Here is a 17,748-nt window from a genome sequence, read left to right as displayed (position 1 = left end):
GCCCCGCGCGGGGTCCTGAGGCGCCTCGGGGAAACTCTGCGATTGGTTGCAGCTTGTGGCTGGAGTTCGGCTCCAGCAGCGCTTGACAACCGCAGCCTGCCAAAGACTGAACTGGGCGGTCGCCGGCCCGGGAGGGGCGGAGGCGAGAAGGACGGGCTGACGAACTGATGGACTGACGCGCGGGTGGCTGGAGGGAGGACCGACGCCAACCCCTTACCGCCGCCCTTGCGCTCCTTCCCCAGCCCGGAGCCGGCAGCTTCGGGCCCCAGCCGTCGGCCTCGCAGCTGCGTTCCCTTCGCCACTTCTGCGGGCTCATCTCGGAGCCCTCAGGTGAGAGACTACGGGAGGCGGGGGCGGGCCGCTGCACACCTCTGTTGCCATGGTCACCCGTCGCCACCTGTCACCCGCTGACTGGGCTCTGACCCCTCAGCCCAGAGAGTAGCTTTCGAGGCCCATGAGAAGGGGCTTTGGGTAGGTTTGGGTGGTGCTTGGGTGGAGACGGATCGTGGGTGAGGCCCCGGCGCTGCAGGATGGGGACCTGGGAACTGCCAGGCCTCCATTCGAGGCCGCCGCTCCTGGACCACACCTTTCCCACATTGCCAGCGCGGTTCTAGGGGCAGAGCGACGCCCCCCGCGCTGGAACGAGCAGCTAGCGACCGCAGCGTTCTTGGCCACCACGCTGCTGCTGAGTGGCTGGAAGCAGACCGACTGCGCTGCTGCTTCCTTCCTCGCCGCTCTGCGGAGCGGGTGCCAGAACTGAGGGGAGCGCTCGCGTCCCTTTCTGGGCACGCCTTGGCCTGGAGGCGGAGAGGGAGCGGCGGTACTGGGGGCCGGGCGGGTGCCTGGGGCAGCCGAGCGGGGCCGGGTTTGGTCTTTCTGACGTCAGTGGTCAGTAAGAGTAGGCTTTGGGGGGTCTCAGAGTGGTGCAGAGACTGGATTTGGAACGGGGGGTTGTACTCAGGGCGCCTGCGTAGAAGAAAGGGGAGGTTGTAGAATAGAATTCATAGGGTTAAGCCTTCCCTGTATTGGGGAGAAAAAGACGGGGGCTCTAGCTCTGGGGCGAGGCCTTTAATAAAAGGGGCGGGGGCAAAGGTAGGTAGAGCTTTTGACCAGATTTTTTTTTTTTTTTCTTTTCTATACCCAGACGTGCTGTTGGTAACCACGCACGGTTTCTGAGAGGAGCTTTTTTGGCAACTTGGTTCTCTTTGCGTAATGAAAGGAGAAGTCTTTGTTCCACCCAGATTCATAGGCTGTGATCCTCACTTATTTTCTTTCCTTTGTTGTAAAGTTCATAGAATGCTTAAAAAGTTAGTGCCGCGGAAATTAACATGTAGGTTTTAAAAATGTTATAAATCTTTTTTTCACGGCAAATCTAGTTAGAATATTTTTTTTTTTAAATTTTTTGTCTCTAGTGTTGGCAAGTGTTGCATTGACATTTTACTAGGCAGGAAAACCGCCCCAAAGCCCATTTTCCCTTTATATGGCACATTCTCTAGGTCTATTTAGGAAGATGATGTTACAAATTATTTTACCATAGGTTTTTGGAGGATGTAGATTGTTTCCAACAGGAAAGAAATTAATGTACAATTATGGGAAAGACAGGAAGAAAGCCATAACAGTATATTAAGGTAAAAAACCAAAAAATAAACATTTGAATTTGGATGTCTATTATTATTATGAGGGGATTTTTAACCTGTGTTTATTTCCCACCTTTTTACCTCCCTGTTTTCTTATAACAAAAAGGAGTAGTAGGGGACTGGGATACAGAGCATTTGCCCAGCATTGGTGGGGCCCTGGGTTAAAACCCAAGAACCAGGACAAAACAAACAAAAACCAGTACTAGGAATGTATCAAAAGAGACAAGAATAGTATCCTGTATTTCTAATTATATAATTATGTTTAGTCTCTTTTTGGGTTTTTGAAATTGAATTTATCAATTACTGGATGGATACCATTGATAGGTTTTATGCTGCAGTTTGAAAAACACTTCAAGATAAATGAAAAATATGTGCAGTTTTCTTTAGATCAGTAAGCTGGAAATCAGGTTGCTGTATTTAAAATTCTCTTTACTGCTGATTATAATCTTGGAAGAGCTATTTACTGGACTTTTGACTCTGGTTTCTTGTTCTATAAAATGGTATAATACTTATTATTGTTTTAGTCAGTGAATGGGCTCTAAAGTTGAATAACAATGCATTAGAAAACACTTTGGACAAATTTTAAGGCATCTGTTGATTAATTCCCTGTCCCCTGTAGTACTGGAGTTTGAACCCAAGACTCTTGTACTGGGCTACATCCTTAGCCCATTTTTAAATTTTGAGACAGTGTCATGCTAAATTGCCTAGGCTTCCTTGAATTTACAATCCTCCTATTTCAGCCTCCCGAGTAACTGGGATTACAGGTGTTCCTCACCCTGCACCCGGCTTGTTGATTACCTTTTAATAGAAGGAGCATTGGCAAGAATAATAAAAAAAATTTCTGCATGATCTATTTCACATGTCTAAGTCTAGGGCCCGATTTTTTACAGTGACTTTAAAGGGCTCACAGGAACTGTTGAGGGTCATCCTAAACATTTGGCAGAGGTTCTTTATTTTTGTGGTGATGTGGAGCAAAGGGTGTTTCTAAATGTAGGTCAAAATTGCTTTCTTGCAAATAAAGCTGTAATCAATAGTTGACCTAATTTATATTTGGTGCTGAATAATCCTGAATGTGGATCATTGGTTCTTGACTAATGAAGAAATAACTTTATCCTGTTGACCTGTGGTTTTCAAACTGGAGTATTTGGACCATTAGAAACATGCAACATTGTGCTAAGAGATAAACCTTTGTTCACATAACATAGCACACATTTATGGAATTATCAGTTTCACTTGAAGACTTGGGTAAAAATATTATTTTTGTTTTAAAGCAAAAAGATCATATGGAGAAAGCAATATTCCATTAATCTAAGGTAAAATTCCGAGACTTCAGAAGCAATTTCATGCTAAGAACTCCCTGGGGATGTGTTTAGTTTCTTCTCTCCTCAAAGGAAAGTCTAAGAAACTTTACCTTGGACTAATTCAGCTAATGAATGGCATATCATTACATAGCACAAGAAATAAACTGAATTGCAATTTTAAAACTTTGGCTGATATTAGGTTCAACATCACTTGAGTCCTAATCATGTCCCCTCCCCTTTTTTAATCCCTGTTAAAGTCAGAGTGCTATAGTAGAGAGGTCATAGGATTTCAGTCAGATACATTCTGTCATCCCATTCTTGGCTCTGCATTTAATTGCCTCAGAGGCAAATACCTAACATCTCTAAGTGTTAGTGTAATCATCCATAAAATGACAATCATAGAGTCATAAGAATTACATAGATACTATCTGAAAGTTTTTAGCACAAGGTCTGGCATGTGGTATGTATCTCTGTATATTAGGATACTAATAATCCTTTAAACTCATTCTTAGCAGGAAATCTTGTTACCCCCCTAACTTACTTTCTTTCTTTCTTTTTTTTTTTTTTTTTTAGGACTTTCTTTCTTTCTTCTTAGTTTTATTTTTTTAAATACACAATAGCGGAATGCATTACAATTCTTATTACACATATAGAGTACAATTTTTCATATCTTTGTATATAGAGTATGTTCACACCAGTTCATGCCTTTTCTTTTTTTGCATAACAATTCTTATTACACATATATACCACAATTTTTCATATCTCTTTATATATAAAGTATGTTGACACCCAATTTGAGTCTTCATACATGTACTTTGGATAATGATGTCCATCACATTCCACCGACCCCCTAACTTTCAATGGCATTTTATATGTAATTCTCTTTTGTTAATCTGTACTTTATATTTTATGTACATTATTTTCATATGCAAGACTCAAACCCAGGTCTTCAGACTCTAAATCCCCTGCTGGCCCACATCCAAGGATATTTCACTTTTGAGACCACCACATTAAATGGTTAACTCTTACATATTTTAACTATTTTTTTCCTTTTGAATTTCTATTCAAGGATAAAGATATCCTTATAAAATACTTCACACCTTCCTTATAACCTTCTTTTGTGACTTCTTGTTTAGCATAGTAGCTTAAACATTGTACTTGGTAACTGTAGGTGTGTTCATAGGTGTGTTGAAACTAAGAAATACTCAAATATTTTTAAAATGGATACTAACTTTAAACAAGTATTACCACAAGTAGGAGTTTCTTCATGCCATCTGTTTAATCTTTAAATTTCCTCTTTACCTATCATTTTTAACATAATTGGTCTAATTGATCTTCCCAATGTTTAAAAAAATCACACCTAAAATATTTTTAAAAACAAGTCAACTTATTCCAAAGTAAATTTTTATATTTGCTATCCAGAGCACAGTAGCTCTCCCATAGCATTCATTAGTAGTCCTTTTGACACATCGTCCAACTTAGTCAAGCCTATGAGTTTTGAAGGGAAGAAATTTAAATTTATTGAACACTAATCACGTTCTCACTACTCTACTAGGAGATTTATCTCATTTTACAAATCACTATTCTACTTTATTTTTTTTTTTTTAAATATTTATTTATTTTTTTAGTTATCGGCAGACACAACATCTTTGTTGGTATGTGGTGCTGAGGATCGAACCTGGGCCGCACGCATGCCAGACGAGCGCGCTACCACTTGAGCCACATCCCCAGCCCTATTCTACTTTATATAGAGAGAGTACTACATGAAAAAAGGACATAATTTTTACACTGTTTATACTTGACTCATTTAATTAAAAATGTGTCTTTTTATGGCTAAGTACAATGTTTTATGATTCTTGTTATTTGTTGATAAAGAAAGTGCAACCTGACTAAAATCTTTGAGAAAGTTTTATAGAACGAATAGTTACAGCCTAAATGTCCATTTTTGGCTTAACATTTTTAATGGTATTTTGAAAACTTAAAAACAGAATTAGATTGCTTTTTTTTTCCCAACTTTAAGGGAAGCTTTGGAAATGAAATTCTGGAAAATGCAAAACCACAAATTTTCACTAGTAAATGATGATATAAAACAACTGTAGGTGTGTTCATAGTAAATGTCCACATTATGAGAAGTGTTAGTTTCAGTCTATTATAGTTGTTGATCAGATCAGCCACACTTGAGTATTGTGTTCTATTTTAGGTGCTTGAAGAGGGAGATTTACAAATATACCGTGGAGGATGTTCAGTATGGTATGGGATGTGGAAACTATGTTTTGTGAAGGCTGGTGTTTGAAAGGATCCATTAAACAACATTAGATATGAGAATAGTGCCCAGTGTTTTTGCATTGTAAGCATAGTAATTAATCTTGTTTTTGGATTCTCTTCTAGTTGGTACTTTGATATAAAATAGGAACTTTGAGATGTAATTCTAAAATTTCTTTTTTATTTTATTTTATTTTTTTGCTTATTTAAGTTCCCTATAAATAGAATTGGAATTTGTGAGTCAAAGTTTTTTTTTTAATATTTTTTTTTTTTTTTTTTAGTTGTAGTTGGACACAATATCTTTATTTTATTTTTATGTGGTGCTGAGGATAGAACCCAGGGCCTCACACATGCTAGGCGAGCACTCTACCACTGAGCCACAATCCCAGCCCCATGAGTCAAAGTTTTTATGTCTTTTTTTTTTTTTTTTTGGTACCAGAGATTGAACTCAGGGGCACTTAACCACTGAGCCACATCCCCCAACCTTTTTTATTTTTAGATGGTCTCCCTAAATTGCTTAGAACCTCCTAAACTGAACTTTGAACTTGTGATAATAATCCTCTTGCCTCAGCCTCCAGAGCTACTTGGATTACAGATGAGTGCCCCTAGCCCTGTTCACAGAGGGAATTGAACCACTGAACTAAATCCTCTGCTTTTTTACTTTTTATTTTGAGACAGGGTCTTGCTGAATTGCTTAGGCCATCGCTAAATTGCTGAGACTGGTCTTGAACTTGAACCCATGATCATCCTGCCTCAGCCTTCTGAGTTGCTGGAATTACAGGCGTGTGCCACCGTGTTGGGCTTCTGCATATATATTTTATAGGTAAAAATTTCATGCTGTCGGGCTGGGGTTGTGGTACAGTGGTAGGGTGCTTGCCTAGCATGTTTGAGGCTCTGGGTTTGATTCTTTGATTCCCCAAAATCAAACAAACAAACAAACAAATAAATAAATAAAGGTAAAAAAAAATGTCATACTGTCAAATTCTCTCTCAAAAAGTTTGTTCTGGGGGATATAGGGCTGTGGTTCCGTGGTAGAGCGCTCACCTGGCATGTGTGAGGCACTGGGTTTAATCCTCAGCAATACATAAAAATAAAATAAAAGTATTGTGTTCACCTACAACTAAAATTGTGTGTGTATGTATTTGTGTGTGTGTATGTGTGTACATACACACACATACACACACACATACAAAGTCTATCCTACTTTACGTTCTTTTTTTTTTTTTTTTTTGTATACTGGGCCATTGATCCACATCCCCAGCCCTTTATATTTTTGTATTTAGAGACAGGGTCTTGCTGAGTTGCTTTGGGCTGTGCTGAGTTGTTGAGGCTGGCTTGAACTCAGGATCCTCCTGCCTCAGCCTCTTGAGCCGCTGGGATTACAGGCGTGTGCTACCATGCCTGGCCCAGTTTACATGACTAACAACAGTTTACGAAAGGCATTTTACCCAAACTCTTGCCAATACTGGATATTATCATTTTTTTTTTTTTTTGAGACTCCTTGTGTTGTCCAGGTGACTTTGAACTCCTTGGACTTAAATAATTCTCCTGTCTTAGCCTCCCTAGTACCTGGGATCATAGGCTTATGTGCCACCATGCCTTATTTATCAGATTTGATTTTTGCAAAATTGGTAGACCATAAATAGTACCTTATTTTAGTATTATAGATTGAGTAACTCTTATTTGAAATGCTTGGGNTTTTTTTTTTTTTTTTTTTTTTTTTGGGGGGGGTGGGTGTACCAGGGATTGAACCTAGGGGTGGTTAACCACTGAGCCACATCACGACCCTCCCTTTTAAATATTTTTTTTAGTTGTTGGTAGACCTTTATTTAATTTATTTATATGTGAGGCTGAGAATTGAACCCAGTGCCTCACATATGCCAGGCAAGTGCACTACTGCTGAGTCCCAGCCCCAGACCTCACCCCCGCCATTTTATATTTTATTTAGAGACAGAGTCTTTCTGAGTTGCCAAGTACCTCTCTCATCTGCTGAGGCTGGCTTTGAACTCCTGCCTCAGCCTCCTAAGTGGCTGGGATTATGCCCAGCTCCCATTACTATTCTTTATCTAGATTTTCCTTCTTGGACACAACTATTACCAATTTTTGATGTCTTTTTTTCCAGAAATACATATATATGTAGCATATAATTTACGTTCATTGAATTCAGTTTATAGTTATATAAAGCTGCACCTGGTTTAGAAATAGTTTGTTTCTCTAAGCCAAAAGTCATTTACAGTTCCAGAAGGTTAATTAAAAATAATCGATGAGTGCAGGGTCTGTAGCTCAGTGGCAGAGCACTTGCCTAGCATATGTGAGGCACTGGGTTCCATCCTCAGTACCACATAAAAATAAACAAATAAAATAAAGACATTCTGTCCATCTATAACTAAAAAAATTTTAAAATATAATGGATGAATAGAGAACAGCTGACAACAGTAAGAAAGGGACACATGCTACATCCTGTTATATTAGGTGATTAGCAGACATTTTCTTTTGTTTGCTTAAATGATCTAAAGCAAATCAATTTTTTTCCCTCTTATTAAACTGACATTATACATTTGAGGCTTCTGATTGTCCCATACTTAATATTCCCACTTCCATAATATATTCTTCCTATTATTAAAATGTGAATTAAGGCAAATTTTAAACTTGAAAGCAGATCATAGAAATTAGAGCCATTAAGTACCTTTTTCATGACCATAAAATTTGTAATGACAGTGTCCTAATTCCCTTCATCTTATACTTCTGAATCATTCTTATCCTTCTTTGTTTTTCTTCTTTCCCATTCTGTTTTTAGTAAGAAACATCAGGCAAAGGAACATTTATATTTGATTATAAAGGTAGCACTGATATATTTTTTTCATGAAACTTTTTCCATATCTATATATAGAAACATAAGCCTAATTAATATATTTTCACTACCATTATTTGGTTTTTTAATATTTATTTTTTAGTTGTAGTTGGACACAATACCTTTATTTTATTTATTTATTTTTATGTGGTGCTGAGGCGGGTGCTCTACCACTGAGCCACAACCCCAGCCCCATTATTTGTTTTTTATTATCTATTGTTAACATTTTACAAACTTATATTTCTAAAAAATAATTTTATTTCTTGCCCCTTGCTACATACTTTTAATCTTTTTTTACTGAGACAGCACTGGGAGTTCATATAAGATCCCATCTAGAATTTAGTTTCTGTGAATGCCAATTATATCTAAGTACTAAATACTGAAATACTACTTTACAGCTGATTTCCAGATACCTTTATTTTTATTTTTTTGGTACTGGGGGATTGATCCCAGAGGCACTTTACCACTGAGCTACAACCCCAGCTCCCTCTTTTCTTTCTTTCTTTTTTCTTTTCTTTTCTTTTCTTTTTTTTTTTTAGAGCTAGGGTCTTGCCGAGTTGCTTAGGATCTTGCTAAATTGCTGAGGATCGCCTCAAATTTGCAGTCCTCCTGATTCAGTGGAATTATAGATGTGCTCCCTTGCACCCAGGCAGATACCTTATTTTTAATGAAAACTTATTTTTTAATGTTACCTAGTCCAGGTATTGAATATAAATAAAAATTTACTTTTTGACAGCCAATCCATAGATATGTTTTGTGATTTAAAAAAATTTCCATTTAACGTGGAGATACTGAGACACCCATTTTTTTTCCCCATTTTGTTTTGCATTTTCAGTGGATTATACCTTACATAGTCCCTATGTGAATTCTTTAATAATGTTAAATATGTTCACAATGTACCATGGACTGGCAGGTCTACCTAAGATGCTTTCAGAGTTGACTTTGACTAAACAGTTGGATTCAAGGACTAGAGCTCAATCTTTTTGAAAGTCTTTAGAACAGTTGTAAACAAGACATCTGTTTCGTATATTTTTTTCCCCTTTTAGTAATGGGGAGGGGATTGTCCTCACACATACTAGGCAAGCACTGTATTACTGAGATATATCTCTAGCTTATTTTATTTTATTTAGAAGGAGAGGGGTTGTCTCATTAAGTTGTTCAGGCCAACCTGGTACTTGGGATCCTCCTGCCTCAACTTCTCATTAGTTGAAATGTCAGGCCTCCACTGCTATACCTTATTCTGTACTTCTGTGGTAGAACATGTCTTTGGTGATTTTGTATCTCAAACTTTGCAGCTGACATAAGTTGAAAAATGTCCTATGTGTGCATATCTCATTTTAAAACAATTTTAGGGCCAGGCATAATGGGCATGTCTGTAGTCCTAGGAGCTGAGATAGAAGGATCACTTGATACCAGGAATTTAAACCTAGGCAGCATAGTGAGAACTCATCTTAAAGGGAAAAAAGTAATTTTAGTAGTTCCTGAGTGAGTTAGATATTCTGGATTCATAGCTCCCTTTGGGGCACAGGGAAAAGTATTTATCATTGAATTTTCCGAATAGGAGAATAATTCAAGCTTTTCAGCAATGCATAATTTGAGGCAATTTTGAAATATTCATGAATTATATGTTCATATGTTTAAATATGTGTATAACATACCATCTCTAAATTACATAGTTAGGATTTTGGGATCCTCTATAAATGTTTCAGTTACACAAGGAGATTTAGAAAAGAATGATTAGTGTAATTATCAAGCATATGTCCATGTTGATGTTGTGTCCACCAACAACAAAGGTTCTAAAAAAAAAATTCTGAGTCGAGTGATTAAAATACCATACTTTTCCAGTGGGAATTTCACAATATAGAATTAAAACTTGTCTTTTTAATTAGATTTTTTAAAAACCCTGAACCAATTCTAAGTTAATTAGCATACATTTTCTGTAAAGCCAGTGTAAAACATATTTTTAATAATGTGTTTTCTTTTTTTAGAATTATTGACCAGAAGTGAATGCAGCATTCAATTTGTAGTCATGTAGGGACAGGGGCGTGTACCTGTAGTCCCAGCTTCTTGGGAGGCTAAAGCAGGAGGATCATTTGTAGCAGGAGTTCAAGGCTAGTGTGGGCAATATAGCAAGACCAGGACTTCTGATTTGAATTAAAATGAGACTATTGCTGTAAATTTCACTCTAGAATTACTTAATATTTTGACTGATATTTAAATTAAATGTTGAATATGAAGCCTGTAACGTATTTATATTGAACTACATTAGAAAATTTTAGTTTTAGGGTTAGGGTTGTAGCTCATTGTTAGTGCCCTGGGTTCAGTCCTCAGTATCAATAAAAGAAAAGAAAATTGTAGGTTTAATTTTGCACTAAATTTTTTTGGTTCATGATGATGTAATGAAGTATCCTCTAAGATCTACTAGAGGAATGGAATAATAGTTTTTCTGAGAGTTAAATTAGTAAAAGCTATTTTTTTTGTTAGTTAGACTTATCAGAAGATTTGAAAGAGTGCTAAAATTGCTAACTGGTGTACTCTAGGAATAATCTCAGGGAGATAGTTCAGAAATGTGATCAAAATTTAGTGAGTAGAACTCTCATTAATTTTGTTGTACCCTCTTTGGATAAAGTCTATAAAAGGAATAGTGATCAACTTAGAATATAGCAAAGAGAATCTGTGCACAATGTCCCACAGCTGTAATCCCAGCAATTTGGAAGGCTAAGGCTAAGACCAATCTCAGCAATTTAGGCCCTGCACAATTTAGTTGTCAAAAATAAAAATAAGGGGGCTAAGGATATTAGCTCAGTTGGAAGAGTGCTTGCCCAGTATGCACAGGGTCCTAGGTTCAATCCCCAGCACACCGCCAAAAAAAATAAAAAATAAGCCTCCTCTCACAAACAAACAAACAAACTTGGTGGTAAAGTACCCCTGACTTTAATTCCCAGTACAAAAAAAAAAAAAAAAATGGGGGGAGGGTGTTGAGAGCCACAGCCTAGTTGGGCTGGCGCCTGGCATATTACCAGAAGGAGTGGTTGAGAGGTGATGCCAGCGAGCCATTAAGATGATGACTATTAAGTTAAGCTGTGTATAATTGCTGTGACTGGATGATGCTGGATTGAAACAGGCTGTGTATTCAGTTGTATATGGACCCTGCTGTCCAGCAATAGGGTGGCTCCTGCCGCCTCGGGCGTGAGCTCGCTGCTTTTGAGTTCTGGCAGCCGAGCGGGGATTCCTGGAGAGTTCTTGTTGGTTGGTGAAAGCTGGGGGGAGGGAGTTCCGGTTGGTGTGTGGTGTTGCTGGAAGTGCCAGTGGGTGGCATGCGGGGGAGTTCGGGCAATAAAGGAGTTCCTGTTTGAACCTACAAGTGCCTTGTGGCGGCTTGGTTATTTTGTGCCCAGCCAGACTGTGGCAGGGGCGGGTGGGAGAAAAGAAAGCAAAGGGATCCCAAAGCATACGGAATTAGGCAGCTGGTTTTTCCGGGAGAGGTTTGTGATTTATCTGTTTTCTGAGTCGGATATATCCTTGTTGTGGAATGGGATTATCTTAGTCATTGAATATTTGTTTAGTCATTAAATATTTGAGTTAAATAATTGTCTTACAGGGTTCTTCCCCTTGTTTCCTTGTTTACATAGCACCTCTTCATGAGAGATTGTACTTATCCAAGGAGAGTATTCTAGTTGGTTAGATATTTGCATTCTCATTATAAAAAAATAAATTGATAAAAAGTAAACAACTTGAAAAAAAGTAACCTGTGATTCTATGTGTATGTTTATGTTTTTGTGAGGTAGGTTAAAATAAGTTGATCCTGTGAAAGAGGTAATACTTAATAGTCCTTTTTTATCTGATGAGTTTTCTTTGCAGCTAGTCCACTATAATAAGTAGTCTTTTACATTGCTCCCAGTCTTAACATTTGAAAACAATAGTTTGGGCCATTTAACTTGTATGGTTTCATCTGTAGAATGAGAAGGTTGACTGAATGATCTTCACAGTCCTCCTAATTCTAAATAAATCTTTATGGTATTATAACTTATGTGCTGATTATATCACTACAGACCTATAAATAAGAATTAAAAGGAATTTAAGAAAGTTTTAAAATATCATTGAAACTAGAGGTGGGGGCTCATACCTGTAATCCTAGCAACTGGGGAGGCTGAGGCAGGAGGATTACAAGTTCAAAGCCAGCCTCAGCATTTAGTGAGACCCTAAGCAATTTATCCAGACATTGTCTCAAAATCAAACAAAAAGGCCTAGGGATGTAGCTTAGTGGTTAAGTGCCCTTAGGTTCAATCCCCAGTGCCCCTCCCCACAAAAAAATCATTGAGATGGCCAACATAAATAAAATTGTACATTTTAATTTAGCCTTATTTTGTTTGACTCCAGTGTATGTGAGTCATTTAGATGTTGCTGCTAGACTATATGCTTCTTTTTAAAAAAAATATTTATTTTTTATTTGTAGTTGGACACAACACCTTTATTTTGTTTATTTTTATGTGGTGCTGAGAATCGAACCCAGGGCCCCGCACAAGCTAGGGGAGCATTCTGCTACTGAGCCACAACCCCAGCCCCAACTATATGCTTCTTAAGGACAAGGAAAGTGTCTCCAGAGTGTAGGATAGTGCGTATCACAAAAGTGTTAAGTGTTTATCAAATTAATATATTAGGGCATACCTCAAATGATACATTTAGGACATAGCTAAACATGATTTGGTTATTAATGACTTTTTAAAGTATTCTTCTTCTTCTTTTTTTTTTCAGTAAGGAGGATGGAACCCAGGTCTTATGCATGCTAGGCAAGCACTCAATCACTAAGCTATACCCCCAGCTCTTTTAAAAATACTTTTATTATGAAATATTTTAACTATGTACAAGAGTAAAAAAATTATGTAATGAATCCCATTTACCCATCAGACCACTTCAATAGTTACTATTGTTCTTATCTTCATTTCTTTTTCTTTTCTTTTTTTTTCAGGTGTAGATGAACACAATATCTTTATTTTATTTATTTATTTTTATGTGATGTTGAGGATTGAACCCAGTGCCTCATGCATGCAAGGCAAGCACTCTACTACTGAGCTACTCCCCCAGCCCTCATCTTCATTTCTTCCCACTGTCTTCCTGTATTATTTTGGAGCAAATCAGTGACCTTACATCATTTAATGTATAGTTATTCCCATGTCTTTCTCTCAAAGATAAGTACTTTACAAAATTATAGCTATACCTTTGTCACACATTGAAGATGACTTGAGGACTGGGGATGTAGTTCAGTTTGATCCCCAGAACCACAAACCAACCAACAAACAACAAAAAAAGGTGGGACTGGGTTGTGGCTCAGTGGTAGAGCCCTTGTCTGGCATGTGTGAGGCACTGGGTTTGATCCTCAGCATCTCATTAAAATAAATAAAATAAAGGGTATTGTGCCCATCTACAACTAAAATAAATATAAATATTAAGTTGGTTTTGATAAATTAATTTTACTTCGCCTCTACTAAGTATTCTCAGGAAATCTGTTATGTTTCATTTCTAGGCAGATAAATTTAGATATAAAGCAGTTGGACTAACTTTTTTGTTATTTTCATTCTGTTTAATATTTAGGCTACCAATATGACGGCTGAAGAAACAGTGAATGTAAAAGAGGTTGAAATCATTAAGCTAATTTTGGACTTCCTGAATTCAAAGAAACTTCATATTAGTATGTTGGCCCTTGAGAAGGAAAGTGGAGTCATAAATGGCCTATTTTCAGATGATATGCTTTTCCTGAGGTATGATTCATTATTAGTGTGAGGTTTGTAGCTCTTTTAAAGAAATATTAAATAATAAGAAAGTAACATGTTATAATATAGATAGAACTTTATAATCACAGAAGATGGGTCATTATGATTTTTAAAAATGTTTTTATCTTGGAACATTTACATAACACTAATATTTTCTGTAGAGTGTTTTCAGAGGTATGATCCAGACCACTTAAAAAAAAAAGTCACAAGTCTATTGTTTTTGTGGAATCAACATAAAATATACTTGACTAAGAAATCAGACTCTGGAAAGATAAGGAAAATATTTCTGAAATGCCATTATTTTAACCATAGGAAAAAATAAAACATAGTCATTGTAGAAATATATTCCTTAAAAGTATAGAAAAATAGTCACCCTACCACCCAGAAGCACTTATGATTCCTGTGTATATTTTTAAAATAATAGCAATTTTGTTGTTATTTTTGAATTCTGCTTCACCCATTAATATCACAAGGATTGTCTGTGTTTTCAAATTTATATATTAAAAAATTTCAGTTTACTTAGTTTCCTAATGATTCCTCTAATTTTAGATTATTTTACCCAACTTTCTTAAATGCTCTACTGAACAGCTTTTATGCATGAGACTTTTTTTGTATCTTGGATTATTTTCTTAGGACATTATTTTTAGAGGAATGATTGCAAGGTAAAGGAAATGAACATGTTTGCCAAAATGGAAAGCTAAACACTTGAATTGGATGGAAAAAGAAAATCCCAAATTCTCAAGCAGAGATGTATTCTATTTTTATATGATACTCAATATCCTTGACAAGGAGTGCATATTCTTGGAAAAAATGAACTGTTCCTAACTCCAGCAAAAAAGAACTTTAAAACTAAAAAGATTTCTCACATTATAAGAACTTATAATAAATTACTCATTATGCTTCCCTATATTTTGTGTTATGAATATCATCCAGCCCCGGGGAGTTTAGTGATGTAGCTAGTAATTAGTTCTAGGGCACTGTTTTGTTTTTTGTTGGGGGACTGTCTTTCAAATATTGCTACTTATGAAATTTCACAGTGGTTCATAAGTACCCTACAGGAGCCTATTGGTGTGCAGTGAAGTTTTATTGATCTTAAGTGAAATGCAAAAGATTCCAAAATAGCAAGTTTTTCATTAAATGTATTCATCTTGAAGGGCTGGCCTGGGAAATTGTGTATTTTTGCTTTTATAATATTAAAATATCCCTTTATAAAATGATTATGATGTGTATTGTGATTGGTTATTAATAGTCATTCTTTGCAGAATAAAATGTTGGCAGTCTTGTGTAGGTTCTCCTGCCCATTCCTCCTTCCTTTTTAAATTTTACTGTCATAAAAAATCCAAAAATTGGGAAATTGTTATTGTAAAAGAACAGAGAGAATAATGTCGTGTAACTTTTGTAAGTTCCCATAGGCCCTTTAGAGTAGAACAAAACTTGTTCTTACTCTTTGTTGCCTTTTAGTTTTGTTTTTGTAGTCCTGGGCTCTTTGCTGTTTTTTTTCTCAGAATCTAACCTTTAGTTTCAAGTTCCTTAAAGATGTGGAATTCACAATTTGGAGCAGAATTTCACAATGTTGGCACTACTAACATTTGGGCCAGACAAATCTTTGTTTAGGGAGATGTCATGTGCATTGTAAGATGTTTAGCAGCATCTCTGATCTCTACCCACTAGATAACAGTTGTGACAACCAAAAATGCCCCCAGGGGAAGAGGTGAATCACCCCCCAGTTGAGAACCATTGATTTAGTGAGAGCAGAACATGCCTACACACTGGTGGTGGTGATTGTTTTTATGTATTACTGGGACTGAACCCAGAGCTTCATGCTTGCTAAGTAAACACTCTACCACTGAGCCATATCCACAGTTCCTGGTCTTTAATTAATGCACACTAGTCTTAAAACCGTAAGATGAATGGGGAAATAAAGGAACATTTAAACTTAGTCTCGTGTTTTTGCAGAGGTCAAAAATCACAGATAGGGCTGGGGTTGTAGCTCAGTGGCAGAGCGCTTGCCTAGCACGGATGAGGCATTGGTTTGGATTCTCAGCACTGCATATAAAGAAATAAAATAAAGGTCCATTAACAACTAAAAAAAAGATTTAAAAAACCCCTACAAATATATTAATATGAAGAATGGCTGCTGATTCACAGATCTTATCATATAGCATATGTTGTTGAAAATGTGAACTAGCCAGGCTTGGTGGTGAATACCTATAATACTAGCAATTTGGGAAGCTGAGGGAGAAGGATCATAAGTTCCAGGCTATCCTGGGCAAATCAGCATATCTCAAAGTAAAAAGGGCTGGGAATGTAGCTCAGTGGTAAAGTATCCCTAGGTTCAATCCTCATTACCAAAAAAAAAAAAAAAAAAAAAAAAGTGAAAAAGTTCATTTTATTTTAGTGTTTAAAGAACCAAATGTTAATCTCACTATGTGCTTTGTGAAATTTTAATGCTAATTTGTCACTTATTCTGTTATCTGTTAGTATAACCCGAATTTGATAATATTTTGGGTTTTTATGTAGGCAGCTAATCCTTGATGGTCAATGGGATGAAGTTCTTCAATTCATTCAGCCTCTGGAATGTATGGAAAAATTTGACAAAAAAAGGTAAGATTTCATTTGAAGTTTTTAGTGTCTTAAAGGGGTAGAAAATGAAAAAATGAAACAATAAAACAAAAATTTTAAAATAAGACTCAGAGTACACTCAATCCCATTGAGTTAGAGTACTTCTATAGAACTAGTTACTTGTACTTGAAGTATTTGAAAATTTGATATGCAAATCTACTTAGCCTACAGTGGCCATATGCCAAAGGTCATGAGGACTGTTTCTTTATAATAGTATAAAGACTTCAAATATGTCTTTCTATTATATCCTGGCCTCCATTGTTTCTGAAGAGTAGTCTACTGTACTTTTTATCCTCATTTTATTGTTTGTAATCTTTATCTCCATCCCTCCTTACTTTCCTCTTTCCTCCTCCTTTTTTTCCTCCTTTCTTCCTTCCTTCCATTTTTCTCTTTATCATTGGATTATGATGTACTTAATTGTGTTATGTTTAAAAGTGTATGTGTTTTGCATTTTTCCTGCTTGGGATTTGCTGAACTTTTGAACCTGTACAATTCTTTTTAGTTGTCAATAGACCTTTATTTTATTTATATGTGGTGCTGAGAATTGAACCCAGTGCCTCACACATGCTATGCAAGCACTCTACCACTGAGCTACAACCCCATTCTGGATCTGTAGGGTTTTTTTTTTTGTTGTTGTTGTATTAGTATTTTGTTTTAGTTGTAGTTGGACACAATTATTTTATTTTTATGTGGTGCTGAGGATCGAACCCAGAGCCCCGCACGTGCTAGGCAAGTGCTCTACCACTGAGCCACAACCCCAACCCCAATCTGTAGGTTTTTAAATGAGTTTTGTCCCACAGGACTGAGGCTTTTATTTATTTATTCTTTCACAATGCTGGGGATTAAACATAGGGTCTGAGACATGCTAAGCAACACTCTTACCAATGAACTATATCTCCAACCCTTTATTATTTTAAATATTTTTTTATCTGTATTCTTTAGTCTGAATTGTTTTTATATTGTTTTTTATTGATTTAATATCCACTGATTTTTTGTACCAAGGCACTTAACCACTGAGCCACAATCCTTAGCTCTTTTTTATATTTTATTTAGAGACAAGGTTTCATTGAGTTGCTTAGGGCCCCAATAAATTGCAGAGGCTGGCTTTGAACTTGTGATCCTTCTGCCTCAGCCTCCTGAGCCACTCACTGGGATTACAGGTGTGTGTCACCTCTCCCTGCTGATTCATTCTTCTCTAAGCCATCTGATGATAGTGAATTTTTTGTTTCCGATTTTATATTTTTCAGTTTCAAATTTTTCTTTTATAATTTTTCTGCTGAAATATTTCTGTCTGTTCATTCATT

The 17,748-nt window shown here is 36.8% G+C and overlaps 1 protein-coding gene across 10 annotated transcripts in view; it reads left to right on the top strand.

The window, feature by feature from the left end:
• The first annotated feature begins 23 nt into the window (after positions 1-23).
• Wdr47 (WD repeat domain 47) overlaps positions 24-17,748 on the top strand; it is a 58,998-nt gene continuing 41,273 nt past the window's right edge. For 2 of the 10 annotated variants that reach the window (XM_048815097.1, XM_048815095.1), the window contains exons 1-3: positions 27-330; positions 13,644-13,810; positions 16,343-16,426. In XM_048815097.1, coding sequence (XP_048671054.1) covers positions 13,653-13,810; positions 16,343-16,426 — 242 coding nt within the window. In that variant the 5' untranslated portion in view covers positions 27-330; positions 13,644-13,652. Of the gene's footprint in view, positions 331-5,961; positions 6,024-13,640; positions 13,811-14,458; positions 14,485-16,342; positions 16,427-17,748 lie in introns of those variants that run through there. The other 8 variants (XM_015505113.2, XM_048815098.1, XM_048815091.1 and 5 more) reach the window with 7 other exon arrangements.

The sequence above is a fragment of the Marmota marmota genome, unplaced genomic scaffold, assembly GCF_001458135.2.
Source record: "Marmota marmota marmota unplaced genomic scaffold, marMar, whole genome shotgun sequence".
NCBI lineage: Eukaryota > Metazoa > Chordata > Mammalia > Rodentia > Sciuridae > Marmota > Marmota marmota.
Note: the sequence above shows the minus strand (reverse complement) of the source record. Positions and strands in the feature narration are given on the sequence as shown.